The sequence below is a fragment of the Anolis carolinensis genome, chromosome 2, assembly GCF_035594765.1.
Source record: "Anolis carolinensis isolate JA03-04 chromosome 2, rAnoCar3.1.pri, whole genome shotgun sequence".
NCBI classification, from domain to species: Eukaryota; Metazoa; Chordata; class Lepidosauria; order Squamata; family Dactyloidae; genus Anolis; species Anolis carolinensis.
Window position 1 is genome coordinate 134,820,219 of NC_085842.1, and position 22,852 is coordinate 134,843,070.

The 22,852-nt window shown below is 42.6% G+C and overlaps 1 protein-coding gene across 5 annotated transcripts in view; it reads right to left on the bottom strand.

The window, feature by feature from the left end:
- Positions 1-619: 619 nt before the first annotated feature.
- caskin2 (CASK interacting protein 2) overlaps positions 620-22,852 on the bottom strand; it is a 138,087-nt gene continuing 115,854 nt past the window's right edge. For 4 of the 5 annotated variants that reach the window (XM_008104449.3, XM_008104450.3, XM_008104447.3 and 1 more), the window contains 4 exons: positions 22,554-22,692; positions 8,268-10,388; positions 5,211-5,535; positions 620-3,493 (listed from right to left, as the gene is read on the bottom strand). In XM_008104449.3, the coding sequence (XP_008102656.2) occupies positions 3,394-3,493; positions 5,211-5,535; positions 8,268-10,388; positions 22,554-22,692 (2,685 nt within the window). In that variant the 3' untranslated portion in view covers positions 620-3,393. The remainder of the gene's footprint in view (positions 3,494-5,210; positions 5,536-8,267; positions 10,389-22,553; positions 22,693-22,852) is intronic. The other variant, XM_008104448.3, reaches the window with a different exon arrangement.

Consider the following 22,852-nt stretch of genomic DNA (forward strand, 5'->3'; position numbering starts at 1 on the left):
TGGGGGAGGAGAGGGGTATCAAGAGAGCTCTTGGCAAGAGCAATTACATTTAAATTATTTGAAATGTAGAATACAATGCTTACAACAGCCCTACAAGGTGGGGGTAGAATCATGTGGCTTATCCAGCTTTTGCTTGTTTGTGACTTCCAGCATTCCTTCTCACTAGCCCCGTTGTCTTAAGACAGCTGGGAACAGCAGTCCAGGATCATCTGAAAGGCTACATAGTTCTCACTGCTACTATAAGGCCAACCCATAGTCTTGACCCTAATCTTGTAGATTGGGAGTAGTAGTATCGATGGGGCTTGTCTTGTACTGAATAGCTGAAATGAGATGTAAATCAGACTTTTTATCTCACAGTTCACTGTTCTGTGGGAGTTAGTCCCCTTGGGCTTATTTTTGGATAGATGTGCATGGAATTACATTGCTAGCCACTACAGTGCTAACACCTTCTGGCTTCATATATCTGTGTCATGTTTGTGGGTGTACTATGCAAAATTGACTGGTTTGTGTATGTTTTCTCTCTCCCCATTGTCTTGATGAACCACCTCTTTCTTCTCTCTTTTACAATAGAAAAAAATTATAATGCTGAATTGAGAGTAGAGACAAAGGAGGCAAAGTGTATTCAGACAATCAATATGTTTTACTAATGCAGTTTGAAATAACGAGGGAATCATGGTGGACATGATGTTCGTCATTGTTTCTGCAGCCTATTTATAGTTTTCACATTTAAGCTCTTACTGGTTATTCATGAGATAATACCTGGTGAAAACAGGACTCGAATTCTCTTCCCATTGTTATTTTTGTATATTTTAAGGGATACACATGTGCAACATACACACAACACCCTTTATACATTTAGGCATGTCATAGATTCAGATGTTCATATTTTTGTATCTTAAAAACAGTTGTTTTAAAGACAACAAAGAAAATAAAAAATGGCCACATACAGACTGAACTGAGAAGATCCAACAAGCTAAGCACAGCCATCAAAAGAGAAAACAGTTCCAACTGTTTAATATAATTATTTTGCAGATATTGTTAGTGGAAAACAAGAATTCATGATTAACACGAGCAGGCCAGATGGCTTGAAAACTGCCTAGCTGTTGTTTTTTTTCTGGACTAGTTTCCCCAGATCACTCCCTGCAACACATAGCAGGCACAACCCAGGTTGGTTAGACACAATCACATCCATACATAATTTACACAGCATACAATGTCTTTAAAATAAACAACTAGCTCTTAAAAAATAAGCATTCTCTGAAGGAACAAAAAAATAAACCCTCCCCCTCCAATATTGGATTCCCTTGTTTACGGTAACAAGAAAGAACAGCATTGTACTGCCCCCAAGTGGCTCAGACAGTAATGTGGTTCAACCCCAGACTAAAATACAAGAACTCTGGTTAGTAAATATATAACAAATCCACATCTTTTTAAAATATATATACATTTCTTCTTTTTAAAAAATTACAGTTTTATCAACAGTGAAAAATATTGGACACATCCCAAATCAGCGAGAGTGAAATTCAAAACCTCTTCTGGAAAACAAAAGATTTTTAGAGAACCTTATTTAAAGTGCCACTGGTTGCAGTTATTTTTCTTTATTCTCTTACCACTAGGCATCAGCTAGAGGATGACTAATTCATTTGATGCTACAGTCAGAAAGAGAGTGAAAAGAATGGGAAAACTGTCTCTGGCCAAGATGTGTTAAAAGACTCCACTGTAGCTCTAAAACCCTGCCAGCCTTTGATGCTAGTATTTCCCTCCACTCTCCCATCTTCTTTATTTGAATTTCATCTCCTTCAGAAGAATCAAAATCTGGCATTCTGTGGTTCACTATTGAGAAACTGAAGACAAGAGGCACCCTGGCTCGATTTGCAGAGCCTTTCAGGTGCTGATAGGGTTTACTGCCCTGATTTTAAACATCTGAATTGCCATGTTTGCCTCTTGTAATGGTCAAGCTGGCAGAAGCCTTAAAGCACTAGGAGACAATTACACCTACATGCAGGTGTAATTATACAAACAATAGGGTAATAGCCTATTTAAAGTGTGTGAGCAGTATCTGTGCCATTTTTTTGCTCTCATCCTCTTGCTCATGCCATGATTCAGGTGGGCACCCTCTAAGGCACATTTACTTAGGTGCTGCATGCACACACGAAAGATCTGCCTCTTTCAGGGAAGGATGAGGCACATTACATGCCCACATGTTTACACTTCGCCTCACAGAGGTGGACAGGTATGAAGTTGAGGAGGTGGACTTGGAAAATGGTCTTCTCAGTACTCCAAATTCTGCCAGTTTTAAATTTTGAACACTGCCAATGGACTCTCAAATGTGTTTTGTTCCCTATTGGGAAAGGGGGCAAGAAGAGAGTTCTCCAAAACTGAGGGAAAGTTAGTCTTCCTGTAACTACAACAAAGGAGAGCTAATTGGCATGTTGGGCATCCCTTTAGAATTTGCCACGAGGAAACACTCCATGATATGGAGCCCACTAATCCATACTTTCCTCCCAGAGAGCTACTGAATGAGAACAGGGGAGACAGTTATTTCCCAGTATAAGCCTGCTGCTTCCTTGCATTCAAGAAATGAATTCAAAGTACTTAGGAAAGAAGGCAATTTTCAATTCCTGTGAAAAGTCTGTTGTTGAAATGTTAGGCCCATTTTGCTTGCTTTTAAGCTTTGACAACTACTGGTTCTGTCAGTTCTTTTGGAAGGAGGTGCAACAGGGGGATTTATATCCAGCCAGATTACATGGTGCTTGTTGTACGGATTGGCTAAAAAAGCAGCAAGGGTTGGTCTTGCTCTGCTGGCTTCCAGGCTACCAAATTTGTTTTGTTTTGGCAACCATGGTGGTGGACCACACTGAGTAAATCAAGACCTCTTTTGTTGCTGTAGCTGACATGTTGTTGGCATCACTCGGATGGAAGAAGAAAGGGGTATGGGCTGCTCTTTACTGGATATCCATAGCTTTATGGGGGAGGAGGTCTGAGTGCGAATGAGTAGTGCCTGGCATCAAACCCTCTTCCATGCCTGGTTAAAGTAGTTTGCCTTCTGTCAGCTGCTCTCTGTCAGCATAGATGTGGGTGGTCACTGTTCACAGGACTCACAGATGGAAACCAAATCAATGTACACCAATGTGGATCTTGCCCTGGTCCGCCGTGCACACTTTCCAGAGGATGAAAGGCTCCTGTGTGTCAGTGTCTGGCTGAGGTTGTCTCACGCTGGAGAGGACTCCCAGCAATCTCCCTTCAAAAAGGGCTGTTGGGTGAGAAAGTGCAGGAATAGGAGGCCAGGGGTCCTAGTGAGACACACACTTGAGGACTGTCCACTTTTTCACATGCAAAGCATGGTGGGAGGATGAAAGTACAGCCCAGACCCAAGTAAAAGAGCCTGCCCACTTAGTCCAACATGGCATCCAGCTGCTCAGCTAAGTCGTCAAACATGTTGCTGATGTCTTCAAGAATGTTCTTGGCTGTGTGTGCTGTCCCATAGTGGCTGCTGAGGAAAAGATCGGGAATATAGTTAGTCTGGTTCTTGACTTTTTGTAGATTTGATTATTCACAGCTTTGATTAAAATGTTTTTAAGGTATCTCCAAGTCCTCCATTCCACTGGATGTTAGCCAGAACCACACCAGAGGACCTAGAGATTCTGATAGAGAACAACTCTAGTAATTTCTAGGTTCTCCAGTGAGATTCTATTGTCAACTTCTGTTGGAAGTTGACCACAAAGTTGGGATGGAGGACACAAAAATTCCTAGAGAGGTGGTCTCTCAGGTTAAAAAAATGTTATTTAAATTTTCATTTTTTTATTTTTATGGGAGTCCTATTCCCTTAACCCAGGTCAGGAGCACCTGCAGGTTGGGCTAATGACACAAGCCAGGAGTTCATCTCCTTTGTTTTTAAAGTTTCTTGAATTGTGTAAGTTGCTGCACCTGAAGTCTTTTATGTTCCTGCTGCAAGCACTTCTTCATTCACATGAAAAGACAAATTAATATGAAAGGACAAATTAGGAAAAACACAGAAAGTGCAATGTGTGAAGGATGTAAATGTCTTTTACAACATGCATATGTCCTTGCAGAGATTTTTCTTATCTCACTCTCTACAATACTAGACATTTGGGGACTGAAGAACATTTAAGGGGATGAGGTGCAGAATGCTTATTGGGGAGGAGGTCTTTTCATGGACTGTGGGAAAGGTGCTGTTTTCTAATCTAAAGCCTCTCCCTCCCTTATAGCTGTCAAGCTCGGGCTGCTGCTTCTTCCTGATGAAGAGGGGAATAAATGGGAAGGTCATTCAGATGATGTAGCACTGAGGGGAAGAGATATGGGAGGGCCCTTTTGCTTGTGAGGTCATCCCCACCCCCCACCCCCAATGCATCTAGGGGAGTTGGAGCTTCACTTCTGACTTGTCTCCTGCTTCCTCTCCTCTGCACCAGTAAGCAACAAGAACAAATCCTCTCAGGGCCTGGCAGCTGGTGTGGGAGAAATTCTGGGCAAGGCATAAAGAGCTACAGGGCAGCCCCTTGTGCCCCAGCCACAAAAAGATATATATTGGGGATAGCATGGAACAGTATAGATGGCGTGTAACAGTCCACTTGCTTGATGAAGGATTTCCTGATTTTTGTCATTATTATATGTTTTCACATTGACTCTGACTTATAGAGACACCTATCATACCATTTTCCAAGAAGGTTTATTCCAAGAAGTTTGCCATTGCCTTCCTCTGGGATGAGAGTGTGTGACTTGCCCAACGTCACCCAATGGCCTCCATGGCTAAGTGAAGATTCAAACCCTGCTCCCACAATCCTAGTCAACACTAAAAGAACTATGCTACAGTGGTTCCTACTTATGTCCTGATATGCCTGTCTGATTTTGCTTTACTGTCATTTAGGCAGGAGAGATGGCGAGCCACTTTGATCTTTCAGGACAAATGTGGAGTAGAATTTTAAAAAATGCCATGAACAACACTGCTTTGCATGAGCAATCTCATATGGGTTCTTATTGGGGTGGGGATGCTACTTGAATTTAGTCCTTGGCTGGATCTGGGCAAATATATTTAAAAGACACATGGATTCAGTTTGTAACATGCAGCAGCTGCACATTGTGTACTTGGTTCCTGCCCCCAACTCTCTCCCCATGAAAAATGATTCATTAGGATGCCCACTGAAGGCACAGGCCTTAACCTGCCCTCTCCTCATACCCAAGGGAGACCTCACCTATCTGATTTCTCCGCAGAGATTTTCTTTTCTGCAGCTTCAAGTGTGGATGCCAATGATGAGTTGGTTTGCTCCAGTCTTTGCTGAGCCTGAATCATGTCTGGAGATCCACTCAAAGACATCATGGAAAGGGGCACCCCAAAATTAATGTTGGACTTGTTGCTGAGCCCAAGCTTCATGGGGTAGGGGCCTGTCACTTCTGACGCCATCTCGGTGGCTGCCCAGGGGGCAACTGTGGTGCGAGAGTTCTGCAGGACTTGTTGGTAGATCGTTTTTGGTCCCGAAAACACCAGCTTGGTTGAAGCGACATGTTTGGCAGAGACATCTGAAAGAAGAAAAATGGAATTACTGTCCTGGATGATTCTCCGTTGGATAAGGTCTGCCACACATAGTTAAGCAAACACAGCCTACCCAAAACCAGGGTTCCACGTTTACCACTTTCCTGTATTCCTATTTGCCATGTTTCAGACCTATTCCAGAATCTAATAGAAAACAAGAACAAACCATGCACCATGAGGATACCATTCTCAAACTGCAGTCTTCTGGAACTGTAGTCCTCCCATTTGGATTGGGCAGATCTAGAGAAAGGGGCTGATTTGGGAAGGCTGAATACATTTTTATCAATTTATTCTCACCCCTATGTAGCATATATCAAAACTAACTTTTTAAATCAGACTGTTTCAAGAGTTAACTTTACTGCTGAGAAATTTCTATGATACAGCCAATAGAAAGCCTTACTGAGGATCTCCTTCCCCAGTCCTTTCCTGTAATCAATCATTTTCTTAATATGGGAGGCTTCCACATAGCCCTTTTCCCCACATTGCTTACTCTCTGCTCCCTCCATTTTATTCAGTGTATTGGCCAACTTTTTTGCTTTCTGTATTTCCCTCCTAGATGTTTTTTTGACCTGATAGTTGGAAGTTAAGAAGGCATACACACTGGCATGAAGGCTTACCAGGGCTCCTGTACCTTTGGAGTAAACATTTTTTGCTTGTGGCTCCAGGCCTTTTATTGAGTCCTCTTTGTTGCTTGTATGGTATCTGTGAGTAATCCTGTCCCCGGCCTCTCTGCATATTACTTTAGGCCAGTTTCCGTTCCTTTTTGGAAAGTTAGTTATCAATACCACCCCAACATCCCAATAACTTTGTAAACAGATTTTAAAAATCAGAGGCAGAAAAGTGAACAAACAAACAAACAAGACCCCACTTTTTCCTGTAATAGAAAATGACATGGAACAGTTCAGCCAGAGGCTACTGCAGGAGAAATTATTCATGAGACGTCCAGCTAGGTTCAACAGGAAGCCATAAAATGAAGTCAACCTGCAAGTAATCAACTTTTACTTGAAGCTGGTAGGGATGTTTTGCTGAATAGAACAAATTTGAGGCTGGACTTTATAGAAGGCCATGGGGAAGGTCACTGCCAGTTCATACAGTGCTATATTTATTAAATGATACTACATAGAACTTTCATTTTAACTATGCTTCTAGTTAATGGCAAAAAAACGATTTAGGGTGAGAGCACCTTTGCCCCTATCCCTTATTATATTATGGGCAAGGTTCTGGAGCAAGCGGTTGCTTCCCAACTCCAGGGATTCTTAGATGAAACCAATTATCTCAACCCATTTCAGTCTGGTTTCAGGTCTGGTCATGGCACTGAGATGGCTTTGGTCGCCTTGGTGGATGGCCCCCGCAGAGAACTTGACAGGGGAGTGTGTCCTTGTTGGTTTTCTTGGACATCTCAGCAGCTTTCAATACCATCAATCATGGTATCCTTCTGGGGTGGCTCTCTGGAATGGGACTTGGGGGCACCATTCTTTCCTGGAGGGCCACACTCAGTTGGTGAAGCTCGGGGATATCTGCTTGGGCCCCTGGCCTTTGACCTGTGGGGTCCCACAAGGTTCTATTCTCCCCCCCATACTTTTTAATATCTACACGAAACTGCTGGGAGAGGTTATCTGGAGTTTTAGAGTTCGGTGTCATCTCTATGCAGATGACACTCAACTCTACTACTACTTTCCACCTACTTCCAAGGAAGCCTGAACCAGTGCCTGGCTGCTGTGATGAGTTGGATGAGGGTCAACAAGCTGAAGCTCAATCCTGACAAGAAGAGGTCCTCCATGTCAGTTGCTCAGCCAATTGGGGTATAGGGTGGCACCCTGTGCTTGATGGGGGTCACACTCCCCCTGAAGACACCTGGAGGAGCACAGTTTGAGAAACACTGCTCTAGAGGTAAGAATTGTCATTCTAGCAACTCTCCCTTCCGTCTTCCTATCACCACCTACACTACTTATTCCCTAACTTTGATCCTCAGGGTGCACTGGACTTCAATTCCCTAAAGCCCAACAGTCAGAAAATCTGGGATCTGAAGTCTAAAACATCAGGCAAACCAATATTTGGGGACCATTGGTCTATGGAAGCCATTCATTATTTTTTTCTTTGCCCAAGTGAGACTAGAACAGCCTTGTGAGGGGCACCTTAAAAGCCCTGCACACTGTCTCCATCCTGCACTTCCTTTCCACATCTTGCAGTGCTTTTCCTTCACCAAAGGGAGCAGTTTGGGAGGAAACCTGCTCTCCTCAAAATTTAGAATGCTTCCAGACAGAGAGCTCTTACTAGTGCCAATCTTTTCATCAAACACAGTTGTATGTACGTATGTATGTGAATAATCTATCTGTCTATTACAGGCACGTTTCTATATTTTTATTTATCTGTACCTGGTAAGGGGAAAAAAGAGGAAAGAGACAGTAGGAAATCCCAAAAAGGTTATAAAATGAAGTTGACAGTATCTGGAATTGTATGAAATTTCCAGGATGGTTACTTATGTGATCATTCTAATGAATCCAGGGAGTGGAAACACACTGTGTTGCCTCCCTCTCTTTCTCCTGTTATCAGGGAAGGCAACACAGGGGTACCTTGAAAAGAGAAATCCCTACTTAAAACCCTTCTGATTCCAGGAAAAAGCATTGCACTGGTATCCTGTAGGCCAAATTCTGCCATTTCCTACTTGCCCACCCTTCTCAGTCAAATGGCAAAAACCGCACCCTTCGCCACCACCTACCATTCACTGTGGCCAGTGTCCTCAGCTGGACCATCCCTCCTGGCCTCTCCATTTGCACTGGGGCAGGGCTGGCTGGCTTCAGGGAGATGGGAGGCTTCTTGATACCCCTTTCCAGAGACAGGATACTTTTCTCTATCTCGGCAATCTGGAATTCCACATTTTCGTCACTTAAAGTGTCTCCAGAGGGTGACTGTGGTGACTCCGCCCCACGCAGTGAGGGTCCACTGATGCTGACTGTCTGGGCCTGGGCATACTGTGGAGCTGAGGCTGGAGGGGCTGGATTTGGAGCAGCCATCCCAAATGCCTTCAGCACGTTCTGGAGGGGCTCCCTCTCTTTGCACCTGGGCCGCCTCTTAACAGTATCAGATTCTGTGAGATTGAACTCCAACAAAGAGCTTTCCTTTGTGGGGGTCCCTTGTTGCTCTTCCCCACTAGGCTGAGGTGGGGTGGAAGTGGAGTCTGGTGCAGGGCTGTCTGTCTTGAGCTGCCCAACAGGCTTTGGTCGCTGCTTGATGGTCAGGTTGCCTTCCTCAGCAAAGGGAATGCACTCACTGGAGCTGTTCTGGGAAGAGCAAGGGGACTTGGTACTGTTCTCTCCTTTGCTCTGACCTTCCTCCTCGGTGTCTGATCGGACATCCTCCTGGCTCTGCCTCAGAGCCTCTGTCATGGTGACAGCAGGTTCGCTGAATGTTCGTCTCCTGGGGATGTTGCTTTCAAAGACTTGGCTTCTATCATTTGTGGAATCAATGGTGTTGGGTTCCCCTTGTGCTGCTCCACTGGTCAACTCCAGACTAAGTTTTGAAGAATGCAGAGGCTTGGTGGGGCTTCTGTCAGCTCCAGGGCCATCTACCACTATGGTTCTCACAGGACAACTCCTCTCATGAGAATTTTCACCTCCATCTTGAGATGATGAGGAGCTGAGAACCTGTTCATACTCTGCATCAACAGCCTGGGCACTAGAGACTGAGCTGAGGCGCTTGGGAGGGGGAGGGGGAGGGCCTTTCTTCCTGGCACGGATGGCAAAGGATTGACTACGCGAGACCTTCCCATCTGCCGGCATCTGCTGTGCCCGTGGCACCTGGCTCCGCCCAGGCCGTCTGGTGAGGGTGGCGTAAGAGCCTACTGTGTTACTGGGTGGCTCCTCCTCTTCAGTCTCCCCATCTGACAATGCATAGCGGTTCAAACTATGGGAGCGCTTCTTGTGCTTTGAACCCTCACTGTTTTGTTGGTCCATCCCTGGCTTTGGGGACACGCGAGGCAGTGGTGGTTCTGTAGGGCCACAGTGGGAATGGATATAAGAAAAAGCTTTCTGGGCTGTGGACTGTAGGAGGCTCCTCTGGGCAGAGAAGTGGGCAGAGTTGCCCGGCTCTGGCACAGAAGGTGAAGGAGGTGGCTGGGACTTCAAGGAGACATGGGGGTACATGAAGACGTAGGGGGCCGTCCCTTTGCTGGCTGTATGGGGTGACGTGCAGGGGGAAGGGATTGGTCCTGGGCTGGCTGGATCTGATGGAGTTGCATTGGGCCTCTGGTACTGATCCATTCCCTCTGGCAGATTTCTTTCCCTCAAAGGACTTCCTCCACCACCGTTGGCATAGCTGTTGACTCCGTCTGAGCCACTGAGCTGTGAAATACTTTTTCCATAACTATCTGGTCCAGGCTGACCCTGAGGAACAGCACCGTTTTCTCCAAGGCGGACCTGCGTGGAGGAGGAGTGCCCTCCGCTGCTTCCACTGCTGCTTTCACCACTGCCCAAGCTTTCCTGAGAACGGCTCGAGGTGATGCTTTGGGACAACATGTTTTCCTGAGAGTGCCCAGATCCCCGGGATCGCACGCCGATACTCTCTTGGCTTCGTGACATGCCTTGAGCACTCTTGATGGTCAGGGTCTCCTGGCAGCTGTTGGACATGGCTGTCTGGAGCTCGTAGCTCAACTCACTGTCCTGGAAAGTGGTCATCTTGGGGGTGTTAGGGGAATGGCACTCCCCGTTCTCAACTGACTCAATGGTGACAATATCCAAGGCACCTGGGATCTTGCGCCTGAGTGTGCTAATGTCAGCCTGGCTGACACTCTTCCGAAGGTCGGTTAGTTTCTTGACAGCCAGCATAATCTTCTTTTGGTGACCTGTAGGGGGCACAAGTGTAACAAAAACAGAGCTCAGTCCTTGTACTACAACACACTTCTCCAACGTGGTAGGTTTAGGTTAGACAGGAGTGTGAGAGTCTTTGTGCTGCTGCATCTGAAGGGTGCCAAGTTGGGGGAAGTAGCACTTGGGGAACAGTCTTTCTTCTCTACTACCTTCCCTCATTTCTGTACTCAACTATTCAAAAGCAGGGAGAACAACAATATATTGTTTCACTACAAGCCAAAGCTTTCAGGACAGAACAAGCAAGTATTCTATGGATTGAAAGAATAAGTCTGGTTTCTTGTTATGCAAGCTTTATTGTGCTGAGACATAAACAGAAGGACATTAGAAATAGAGGTGCAAATCCTTAACTGTTTTTTTTTCTCACATGAAGGAAAAATAATTTTGAGTAGACAAGTCTGTTATAACCTGGTCCACATCTACATTGAAACTTGCCCTGTTTACTTTTTAGTTTGATTCCCATTCAGATTTATCTTCCCTACCTGTTGTATCTATTTAATGTATGTCCTATTTGTAATAGACACTCCCTAAATCAGTTTTGATTATCGCCCAGATGTTATCCTATATGGACCTTAATGCCTGGATGATTGTTTAACATTTTAACTATGCCGATTTTAACTATGACCTGTTTAAATTGCTTTTAAATTGTGTTGTCTGATGTCTAAATTGTTATTTTATGATTTTATGTGATTATATCGGGCTTGTTCCCCGTGTGAGCCGCCCCGAGTCCCCTGCTGGGGAGATAAATTTATTATTATTATTATTATTATTATTATTATTATTATTATTATTAATTAAAGTAGGTTAAAATCAGGTGTAGTGTTTTGAGCATTTGACTTTGATTCTGGAGACCAGCAATCAAATCCCGGCTCTATCATGGAAACTCATTAGGTGAACCTCAGCAAGTCATACTCTCTCAACCTCAGAGAAAGGGAAAAGCAACCCTCCTCTGAACAAATTTTGCCAAGAAGGCCCCATGGTAAGTTTGCTTTGGAACCAACGTAAGTCAAAAACAACTTTAAGGCACACAGCAATAACAGTGGGAGTAAAAAAAAGGGAAGGGATCTTTTTATGGATAAAACCTATATACCAGGGGTCCCCAAACTAAGGCCCGTGGGCCGGATGCGGCCCTCCAAGGTCATTTACCTGGCCCCCGCCCTCAGTTTTATAATATAATATTTTTATATCATTTTAAATAATATAATATATTGTATATACATATAATATTGATAATAATATAATGTTATACAATATAATACTAATAATACCATATAATAATATTAATTATATGATATATATTACATATAATATTACAGTATAGTGGTATAGTTCAATATAGTAATATATAATGCTAATATTGTGCTATGCTAATAATATAATATACTAGCTGTGCCCGGCCACGCGTTGCTGTGGCGAAGTATGGTGGTATGGGAAATAAAGTATTGAGGAATTGGTGGTAGTTAAGGTCAAGGGTAAAGGTTTTCCCCTGACATTAAGTCCAGTCATGTCTAATTCTGGGGGTTGGTGCTCATCTCCATTTCTAAGCCGAAGAGCCGGCGTTGTCTGTAGACTCCTCCAAGGTCATGTGGGATGACTGCATGGAGCGGCGTTACCTTCCTGCCGGAGCAGTACCTATTGATGCACTCACATTTGCATGTTTTCGAACTTCTGGGTTGGCAGAAGCTGGGGCTAACAGTGGGGGCTCTCTCCGCTCCCCCAATTCAAACCTGTGGCCTTTCGGTCCAGAAGTTCAGCAGCTCAGCGCTTTAACACACTGCGCCATCAGGGGATATTATTTCCTAAAGGTTGTGAATATACAATATTTCTGATTGGTTTTTTTTGTTTGCTGGAGGCAAGTATGAATGCTGCAATTAGGAAAAATGATTAGGATGTAATGGCCTTGCAGCTTTAAAGCCTGGCTGTTTCCTCCCTGAGTGAATTTTTTGTTGGGAGGTGTTAGCTGGCCCTGATTGTTTCCTGTCTGGAATTCCCTTGTTTTCAGAGTGGTGTTGTTTGCGATATTTTATGTGCTTCTACTGTCTGTGGCCCTGAGAAAACAGAGGATTTGCCTGATTTTGATGATGGGAATACTTTGTTGGGAGGTGTTAGCTGGCCCTGATTGTTTCCTGTGTGGGATTCCCCTGTTTATTTACTGTCCTGGTTTTAGAGATTATATTGTTCTGCATTATTCTATCCCAGTAATTATTTCATATTAAAGAAGAATCTCACTTATCCAACATTCGCTTATACAATGTTCTGGATTATCCAACACAGTCTGCCTTTTCATAATCAATGTTTTTGTAGTCAGTGTTTTAAATTCATTGTGATATTTTGGTGGTAAATTTGTAAATACAGTTCAGTAGAGTCTCACTTATCCAACATAAACGGGCCGGCAGAACGTTGGATAAGCGAATATGTTGGATAATGAGGAATTAAGGATAACCCTATTAAACATCAAATTAAGTTATGATTTTACAAATTAAGCACCAAAACATCATGTTAGACAACAAATTTGTCAGAAAAAGTAGTTCAGTACACAGTAATGCTATATAGTAATTACTGTATTTATGAATTTAGCATCAAAATATCATGATATATTGAAAGCATTGACTACAAAAATGCGTTGGATAATCCAGAACGTTGGATAAGCGAGTGTTGGATAAGTGAGACTCTACTGTAATTACAACATAGCATTACTGCGCATGGAACAACTTTTTCTGTCAAATTTGTTGTATAATATGATGTTTTGGTGCTTAATTTGTATAACGATTACCTAATTTGATGTTTAATTGGCTTTTCCTGAATCCCTTCTTATTATCCAACATATTCACTTTTCCTGCCGGCCTGTTTACGTTGGATAAGTGAGACTCTACTGTATATTTCTAATCTTATATTATCTGCTCAGAACTGGATTATATGAGGCCTCTTTTGCACAGCTGGATAAAATGCACACTGAAGTGGATTATATGGCAGTGTGGAGTCAAGATAATCCAGTGCAAAGCAGATAATATAAGATTATAAATGGGTTATATAGCTGTGTGGAAGGGCCTTGAGTCTACACTGCCATATAATCCAGTGCAAATTAGATAATCTGTGGAAGAAGTCTAAGTGAGGCCTAAATCTGCCTGTCCCCTAACTGAAACCTGCCTGTCCCTTGGTTGCTAGGCAACCAAGTGGGCAGAGATTAGCCCTCTAAACTGGCAGCAAATGGATAAAAACAATTATTGCTCTCCCTCTAATTAGGACTTTATTTTTCTTTTCTTTTTGTTGTATCTACCTTGAGGCGTGGATGATGTGTTGTGTTGTCAAATTTTGAGGTTGGGGGGCCTGTACTTTTGTTGTTTTGTGAATTGCCGTGATGCCATCACTCTTTTATATATATAGATTGTATGTACATACAGCTGCTCTGAGTCCCCTTCGGGGTGAGAAGGGCGGGATATAAATGTAATAAATAAATGTAGTAAATGAATAAATAAATAAATAATTTTAGACTTAGGCTCGCCCAAAGTCTGAGATGACTTGAAGGCACACAACAACAACAATCCTAATTAACTTGACTATCTCATTGGCCAGAAGCAGGCCCACACTTCCCATTGAAATCCTGATAGGTTTAGGTTGGTTACAATTGTTTTCATTGTTGTTTTGCACTACAAATAAGACATGTGTAGTGTGCATAGGAATTTGTTCGTCTTTTTTCCTCCAAATGATAATTCGGCCCCTCCACAGTCTGAAGGATTGTGAACCGGCCCTCTGCTTTAAAAGTTTGAGGACCCCTGCTATATACTATTCTCTCCAAAATAATTCCTCTGAAATACTTTGGGTTGTTTTACTACCAAAAATGAACTGCGCAAATTGCTATCTTATCTATTACACTAAGTAACAAAAATTGGAAATATTTCTGTTCCTGGTTTGAAAGTGATATTTTCTGTTTATTGTGCGGTACTTACTTTGAAAGTAGTTGTTATACTCCAGAAACGTCATTTTTGTGGCTGCCACAAACTATGTTAAATTGGTTGAGACTCTATGAGATATTCACTGATAACTATAGCAAAATGTGCTGCAGAGAAGAACTATGTACTTAAAGGTAAAGGTTTTCCCCTGACATCAAGTCTAGTCGTGACCAACTCAGGGTGGTGGTGCTGATCTCCATTTCTAAGCCAAAGAGCCAGTGTTGTCTGTAGACCCATCTAAGGTCATGTGGCCAACATGACTGCATGGAGCATCGTTACCTTTCTGCCAGAGCGGTACTTATTGATCTACTTACATTTGCATGTTTTCAAACTGCTAGATTGGCAGAAGCTGGGGCTAACAGCAGGAGCTCACCCCGCTCCCCGGATCCAAACTGACGACCTTTCTGTCAGCAAGTTCAGCAGCTCAGTGATTTAATCTGCTGCGCCACTGGGGGCTCCAACCATGTACTTAGGCGTTTCTAAAATGTCACATTTTTATGGAATCTAAGTTCAACAGCCCCAACAAACTGCAGAAACAGCAGCTGTTTGATTTTGGTTCCTGAAATTGAGTTCAAGAAACAGACTGTGCTTTGTAGTATATGAAGACTCCTATAACTAGCTCCCTTCATCATGGATCTGGCCCCCATTTTTTTTCAAGTGCTTTCTTTTTCCCAGGCCCAGGAGAAAAATGTGTGAGATACACGATGTGGCTGGGCTTAAGGCTTTGCAAGTCTCAGCCTCTTTGTTGTTGTTGCACTTGTTTGAATTATAATCTCATTCCTTTTGTTTATATAATGTAACAGTGCTTCTTTTTTAATCTGTTCACAGAGCAGGAGCTGTCGGTTTTTATGATTCTGACCAAGCAGAGGAAACTGTGAAAAGGAAGGGCCGACAGTGAAGCAGTGGATGCAGAGGGAAGGAAAGACGGGTTGGGATATAGATGTAGGCACTGAATTTGTTTTGGGGTGCAGGTTCCTGCAGCAATGGTGTGTGGATTGGACCCCCCAATAACTTCTAATAGCGGCTGCTTGAAAAAGGAGCTGGTTGGCATATTTGGGCAGCTCCCAGGCTCAAAGACAGGGCTGTCTTCACTCATGCCAAAACAGGCATCCACTTACCCTGAGAAGTTGGTTCAGAGCCAAATACCACAGTAATGATTGCCTCCAGAGAAGGGGGCAGAGTCTCCCCCTCCCCTTTTTCCGCCGCTTTGTAAGACCTACCTTTGGCAGCGAGCCAGTCTGGAGTTGATGGGGAGGCCTCATTCCTAACACGAGAAACAAGGCCTCTCTCATCAAATCAGGCCATGAAAGAAAGTAGGAAGGAACCGTGCAGAGAAAGCATCAAGAACTGCTTTCTCTTATGCCACACTTGGCAGCCTGCTCTTTGAAGGAGGAGAATCAGGCTAAATGTGTTGACCCTGAAACAGGCACAGAATTCCTCCTCTATGAAGCTGGGGAAGACAAAGCACATCCCTGATCTGGTAGAAATTTAGTACCACCTTCCCTGCGTGAGGAAGCAGAATGGATAGGTAGCCTTTGAGGGGGGCGGGGATTAATGATCTTGAGAGATGTATAAGCCTGGTGGGGGTGGGTCAGGAAAAATACTCCTCTGTATTTTTCCCCGGGCATTCACACATTTCTATGGGAAAGTGCCCAAGTGGGTGCTTTCTATATGTGGTCAATTACCATTCCTACTCCTATTACACTGGGTGCACCTTCTGGTACTCAAGGTGGCTTACAACAGTTTATACTACTCCACCTGACTGGCAGAGACTGGTGAAAGATGTGTAATGTATACAACTGCCCTTGATTTGAAAATGTGTGTAACTGTTTTGAAATGAAAACTTCTAGAGAGATAGTTATGTTAATCCATTTCAGTTGAACCAACTTCTGGTATATTGAAGCTTAACAAAGGTATAATGACACAAACTCCTGTGTACAATATGCTCTCTGGAGTTACCATATAAAAACACTAGCTGTGCCCGGCCACACATTGCTGTGGCTTGTCTGGTGGTGTTGGTGAGAAATTGTTGAGGTAGTGGTGGTATTGAATGTCTGTTGTATGGTTGTCTTTATGTTTAGTATGCATTTGGTTGTTTGTGTACTGTGAAAGTGGTGAGGGTAGAGGGGGTCTATGTCCCTGTGTAGTATTGTATAGAATTTATATGTTGTCCATGTGTTGTGAATGCTTGGATTGTGTCCTGCTGCTTAGTAGAAAGGGTTGGGCTGGATGGCTCTTAGGGGTCTCTCCAAACTCCTGGATTCTATGCTTCTATCATCATCATCATCATCATCATCATCATCATCATCATCATCATCATCATTATGTAGAGGCTGGATGGCCATCTGTCAGGAGTGCTTGGATTGTGTCCTCCTGCATGGTAGAAGGAAGTTGATCTGGATGATCCTTAGGCGTCACTCCAAACCTTAGGATTGTATGATGATGTTGTTGTTGTTATTATTATTATTATTATTATTATTATTATTATTATTATTATTATTATTATTGAGAGACTGGGTGGCCATCTGTTGGGAGTGCTTGGATTGTGTCCTGCATGGCAGAATTGGGTTGGACTGGATGGCCTTTAGGGGTGTCTCCTAACTGTCTGATGCTATGACTCGATGTGCATTATTATTGTGCAGATATTGGATGGCCATCTGTCAGGAGTGGTTGGATTGTGTCCTCCTGCATGATATAAGGAAGTTGAACTGGATGATCCTTAGGGGTATTTGCTAACCTTAGGATTGTATGATATTCTTATTCTTATTATTATTGAGAGGCTGGCTGGCCATCTGTTGGGAGTGCTTGGATTGTATCGTCCAATGGCAGAGTTGGATTGGACTGGATAGCCTTTAGGGGTCTCTTCTAACTGTCTGATTCTATGATTCGATTTGTATTATTACTGTGCAGATCTTTGATGGCCATCTGTCAGGAGTGCTTGGTTTGTGTCGTCCTGAATGGTAGAAGGAAGTTGAACTGGATGATCCTTAGGGATGTCTCCTAACCTTATGATTGTATGATATTATTATTATTATTATTATTATTATTATTCTTCTTCTTCTTCTTCTTCTTCTTCTTCTTCTTCTTCTTCTTCTTCTTCTTCTTCTTCTTCTTCTTCTTCTTCTTGAGAGGCTGGGTGGCCATCTGTTGGGCGTGCTTGGATTGTGTCCTCCATGGCCAAATTGGGTTGGACTGGATTACCACAGTAATTATTTCATATTACAGTAGAATCTCACTTATCCAACATTCGCTTAACCAATGTTCTGGATTATCCAACGCAGTCTGCCTTTTAGTAGTCAATGTTTTTGTAGTCAATGTTTTAAATTCATTGTGATATTTTGGTGGTAAATTTGTAAATACAGTAATTACAACATAGCATTACTGAGCATTGAACTAATTTTTCTGTCAAATTTATAACATGTATAACATGATGTTTGATGCTTAATTTGTATAATCATTACCTAATTTGATGTTTAATCGGCTTTTCCTGAATCCCTTCTTATTATCCAACATAATCACTTATCCAACGTTCTGCCGGCCTGTTTATGTTGGATAAGTGAGACTCTACTGTATATTTATAATCTTATATTATCTGCTTAGAACTGGATATATGAGGCCCCTTCTACACAGCTGTATAAAATGCACACTGAAGTGAATTATCTGGCAGTGTGGACTCAAGATAATCCAGTTCAAAGCAGATAATATAAGATTATAAATGGGTAATATAGCTGTGTGGAAGGGCCTTGAGTCTACACTGCCATATAATCCAGTTAAAATCAGATAATCTGTATCTTATAGGCAGTGTGGAAGAGGCCTGAGGCCTAACTGTGCCTGTCCCCTGGGCTGAGTAGGTTGCTAGGAGACCAAGTGGGCAGAGCTTAGCCTTGTAACTGGCAGCAATTGGATAAAAAACAATTATTCCTCTCCCTCTAATTAGGACTTAATTTTTCTTTTTTGTTGTTGTATGAACGTAGAGGCATGGATGAGGGGTTGTGTTGCCAAGTTTAGTGTTTCTGGGATGTGCAGTTTTGTTGTTTTGTCCTAGGCCGAAATTTTTTTATCCTTTTATATATATACTAGCTGTGCCCGGCCACGCGTTGCTGTGGCGAAGTCTGGTGGTATGGGAAATAAAGTATTGAGGAATTGGTGGTAGTTAAGGTCAAGGGTAAAGGTTTTCCCCAGACATTAAGTCCAGTCGTGTCTGACTCTGGAGGTTGGTGCTCATCTCCATTTCTAAGCCGAAGAGCTGGCGTTGTCCGTAGACTCCTCCAAGGTCATGTGGGATGACTACATGGAGCGGCGTTACCTTCCCGCCGGAGCAGTACCTATTGATGCACTCACATTTGCATGTTTTCGAACTTCTGGGTTGGCAGAAGCTGAGGCTAACAGTGGGGGTTCTCTCCGCTCCCCCAATTCAAACCTGCGGCCTTTCGGTCCAGAAGTTCAGCAGCTCAGCGCTTTAACACGCTGCGCCATCAGGGGATATTATTTCCTAAAGGTTGTGAATATACAATATTTCTGATTGGTTTTTTTTGTTTGTTGGAGGCAAGTATGAATGCGGCAATTAGGAAAAATGATTAGGATGTAATGGCCTTGCAGTTTTAAAGCCTGGCTGTTTCCTCCCTGAGTGAATTTTTTGTTGGGAGGTGTTAGCTGGCCCTGATTGTTTCCTGTCTGGAATTCCCTTGTTTTCAGAGTGGTGTTGTTTGCGATATTTTATGTGCTTCTACTGTCTGTGGCCCTGAGAAAACAGGATTTGCCAGACTTTGATGATGGGAATACTTTGTTGGGAGGTGTTAGCTGGCCCCGATTGTTTCCTGTGTGGAATTCCCCTGTTTATTTACTGTCCTGGTTTTAGCGATTATATTGTTCTGCATTATTCTATCCCAGTAATTATTTCATATTAAAGAAGAATCTCACTTATCCAACATTCGCTTATACAATGTTCTGGATTATCCAACGCAGTCTGCCTTTTCATAATCAATGTTTTTGTAGTCAGTGTTTTAAATTCATTGTGATATTTTAGTGGTAAATTTGTAAATACAGTACAGTAGAGTCTCACTTATCCAACATAAACGGGCCGGCAGAACGTTGGATAAGCGAATATGTTGGATAATGAGGAATTAAGGATAACCCTATTAAACATCAAATTAAGTTATGATTTTACAAATTAAGCACCAAAACATCATGTTAAGACAACAAATTTGTCAGAAAAAGTAGTTCAGTACACAGTAATGCTATATAGTAATTACTGTATTTATGAATTTAGCACCAAAATATCACAATATATTGAAAGCATTGACTACAAAAATGCGTTGGATAATCCAGAACGTTGGATAAGCGAGTGTTGGATAAGTGAGACTCTACTGTAAATACTACATAGCATTACTGTGCATGGAACTACTTTTTCTGTCAAATTTGTTGTATAATATGATGTTTTGGTGCTTAATTTGTATAACGATTACCTAATTTGATGTTTAATTGGCTTTTCCTGAATCCCTTCTTATTATCCAACATATTCACTGATCCTGCCAGCCTGTTTACGTTGGATAAGTGAGACTCTACTGTATATTTCTAATCTTGTATTATCTGCTCAGAACTGGATTATATGAGGCTCCTTCTTCACAGCTGTATAAAATGCCCACTGAAGTGGATTATATGGCAGTGTGGAGTCAAGATAATCCAGTGCAAAGCAGATAATATAAGATTATAAATGGGTTATATAGCTGTGTGGAAGGGCCTTGAGTCTACACTGCCATATAATCCATTGCAAATTAGATAATCTGTGGAAGAAGTCTAAGTGAGGCCTAAATCGGCCTGTCCCCTAACTGAAACCTGGCTGTCCCTTGGTTGCTAGGCAACCAAGTGGGCAGAGATTAGCCCTCTAAACTGGCAGCAATTGGATAAAAAAAAATATTGCTCTCCCTCTAATTAGGATTTTATTTTTCTTTTCTTTTTGTTGTATCAACCTTGAGGCGTGGATGATGGTTTGTGTTGTCAAATTTTGAGGTTGGGGGGCCTGTACTTTTGTTGTTTTGTGAATTGCCGTGATGCCATCACTCTTTTATATATATAGATAGACAAGGCATGTGTAGGTGGTTGAGGCAAATGAAATGCAGAAACTACAGACAGTGGTCATTACAGAAACTATCAAGCATTTTCAGTAATGCAAGAATCAAGATCTGTACATCTTACATTTTAGCTCTCTTTGACCTCACTGCTTACAGTCTGGTCCTGACTAGGGTCTCTTTTCCACTAGACAGATATAGCACCATGATTCCACTTTAACTCTTGTCTGCATCCTATGAAATCCTAGGATTGGCAGTTTGTTCAGAGGCACCACTGGTGTTCACTGGGCGAGGATTCTGAAGGCACACCTTGCCAGTCACTGGATTCCACTGATGTTGCCATGGCATTTAAAGCAGAGTCATAGTGCTGTAATTCTGTGGTGTGAAAGAGACCAAAATACATCTGTCATAATTCAAGACAGATTATGGTGCAATGGGTTAAACCCTTGTGCCGGCAGGACTGCTGACCAAAAGGCTCTAGCTCCTCATGCAGGGAACATGAGAGAAGCCTCCAACAGGATGGTAAAACATCAAACATCCAGATGCCCCTGGGCAACATCCTTGCAGATAGCCAATTTTCTCACATCAGAAGTGACTTGTTTCTCGAGTCGCTCCTGACACACACACAAAAAATTCAAGATATGTATCTGATGAAGTGAAGTGGGCTCTGCTATACTATTTTTGCCACAATACATCTGGTAGGTTTTAACAAAGCACCGCATCTCTTGTTGGTTCCGGCATAAAAAGTTTTCTTCTGTAAGCAACTACTCTCAGGAAGCTGTAATTTAGCCATATTCTCAAACAACTCTTTCCAACATAGTGCCCTACAACTAGACCAGTCAGCAGGGTCAAAAGTCAAACATTAAAGGAGGTGTCATTACAAACATCTGACAAGTACCACGTGGAGAAGGCTGCTCTAAAGAGATGGAGCTGGCTGTTTTCTACCCCTCCCCTCTCAGACCTTCTGCTCCAGAATTCTGCTGTGCTATACTACAATGATTCTCAAATTTTGGTCTTTCAGATTTCCCAATGATTTGCTATACTGGCTGGGACTTCTAGGAATTGAGGGCCTAAACACCTCAAGTACCAAGGATGAAGCACTGCCACAGAGGATATTTCGGGATATCTTTCTTTCCACTCTGGAGACTGGTAGCCAATGGCCATATCTTCAAGTAGCAATCCTGTAGAGGATTTCTTGGGTCCCACTCTGGCAAATACTTCTCTGTTTGGAACCAAACATTGCCCAGGTCTTCTGGGACTTTCACTTGCATACATTAAGAATGCATCTTAGAAGAATGGGAAACAAGCAAGCTTTTGGGATGCTTGTCAGCCCATCCAATTCATGGAAGCCCTTGATAAGCTTCTGTGGGGCTCTGTAATTCACTGAAGCATGGTTAAAGACTATGTTCTCTGAAGCACAGAAGTATATGCCACAATGGAACAGTTTTTTGTTGTTATTCTAACAGATTAGTAAAAGCTTTCATTCTGGAATGTGCCTCAGGTAAAGTACTTTACTTAATGCACACTCCTCCAGCACCTTTCTAAACAGTCATGTTTAGGCGCCCAAACACCACAAAGCTGGATTATGGATCCTGGGGCAATGGGAAAAACCACCATGAATGTGTCATCTTTGAATAATTCAACTTTGCTTGCTAAAGTGAGATTGCAAGGAGGATAAACTGCATCTCTATAACAGAGATGCAATTTATCACCGTGGTTGATAAATGTTACTCTTGCGGGATTTTTTTAAACTAAAATCCCACTGGAGCTTGGAGAAAAGGACATTCACTTAGAAATCCTGGGCCCAGAATTTTGATTTCAGTGCCTGATTGGGTAGATTTCACTTTAATTCTACATAGAAATCTACTCCGTCTTCCCCCTCTCTCCAGTAATTTCATTTTCAGTTGGGGGAAGGAAAAATGTTTCTGATCTTTTTGTTATTGGCATTGTTAAATAACTGGGAATGGAAAAATCTTGCCAATCTACTGTAAATCACCCCCCTATAAATTTAAATCAATTGCTTTCCCATTCCTGGATTACTAGCAGCACTAGGCTAGTGTAAGACATGCTTGGAACAAGCAAACAGAGAGAAAGCCACAAGTTCTCAACGCCACCTCCTCCTCACCAAGTTTGTTGATGCCGATCTCTTGCAAGTCTTCCCAAGTCAGATCTGTCACGATGTTGATGGAGTCATAGCCATTGCTCACCAGCTTCTTATGGTACTGAGGTAGCCCAATGGCACTCAGCCACTCCATCAGGTCATCCTAGAAAACAGGGCAACTAGAATAAGCTACCTCTAAAGAGCTGCCCCTAGACTGGCTTCCCAGTCTGTGCAGCATAACATTGTTACAAAGTTATCTGGTCAGAACCTGAAGTCTACATAGATAAAAGCATCCATCACTTCATAAATATTAGCACTTCCAT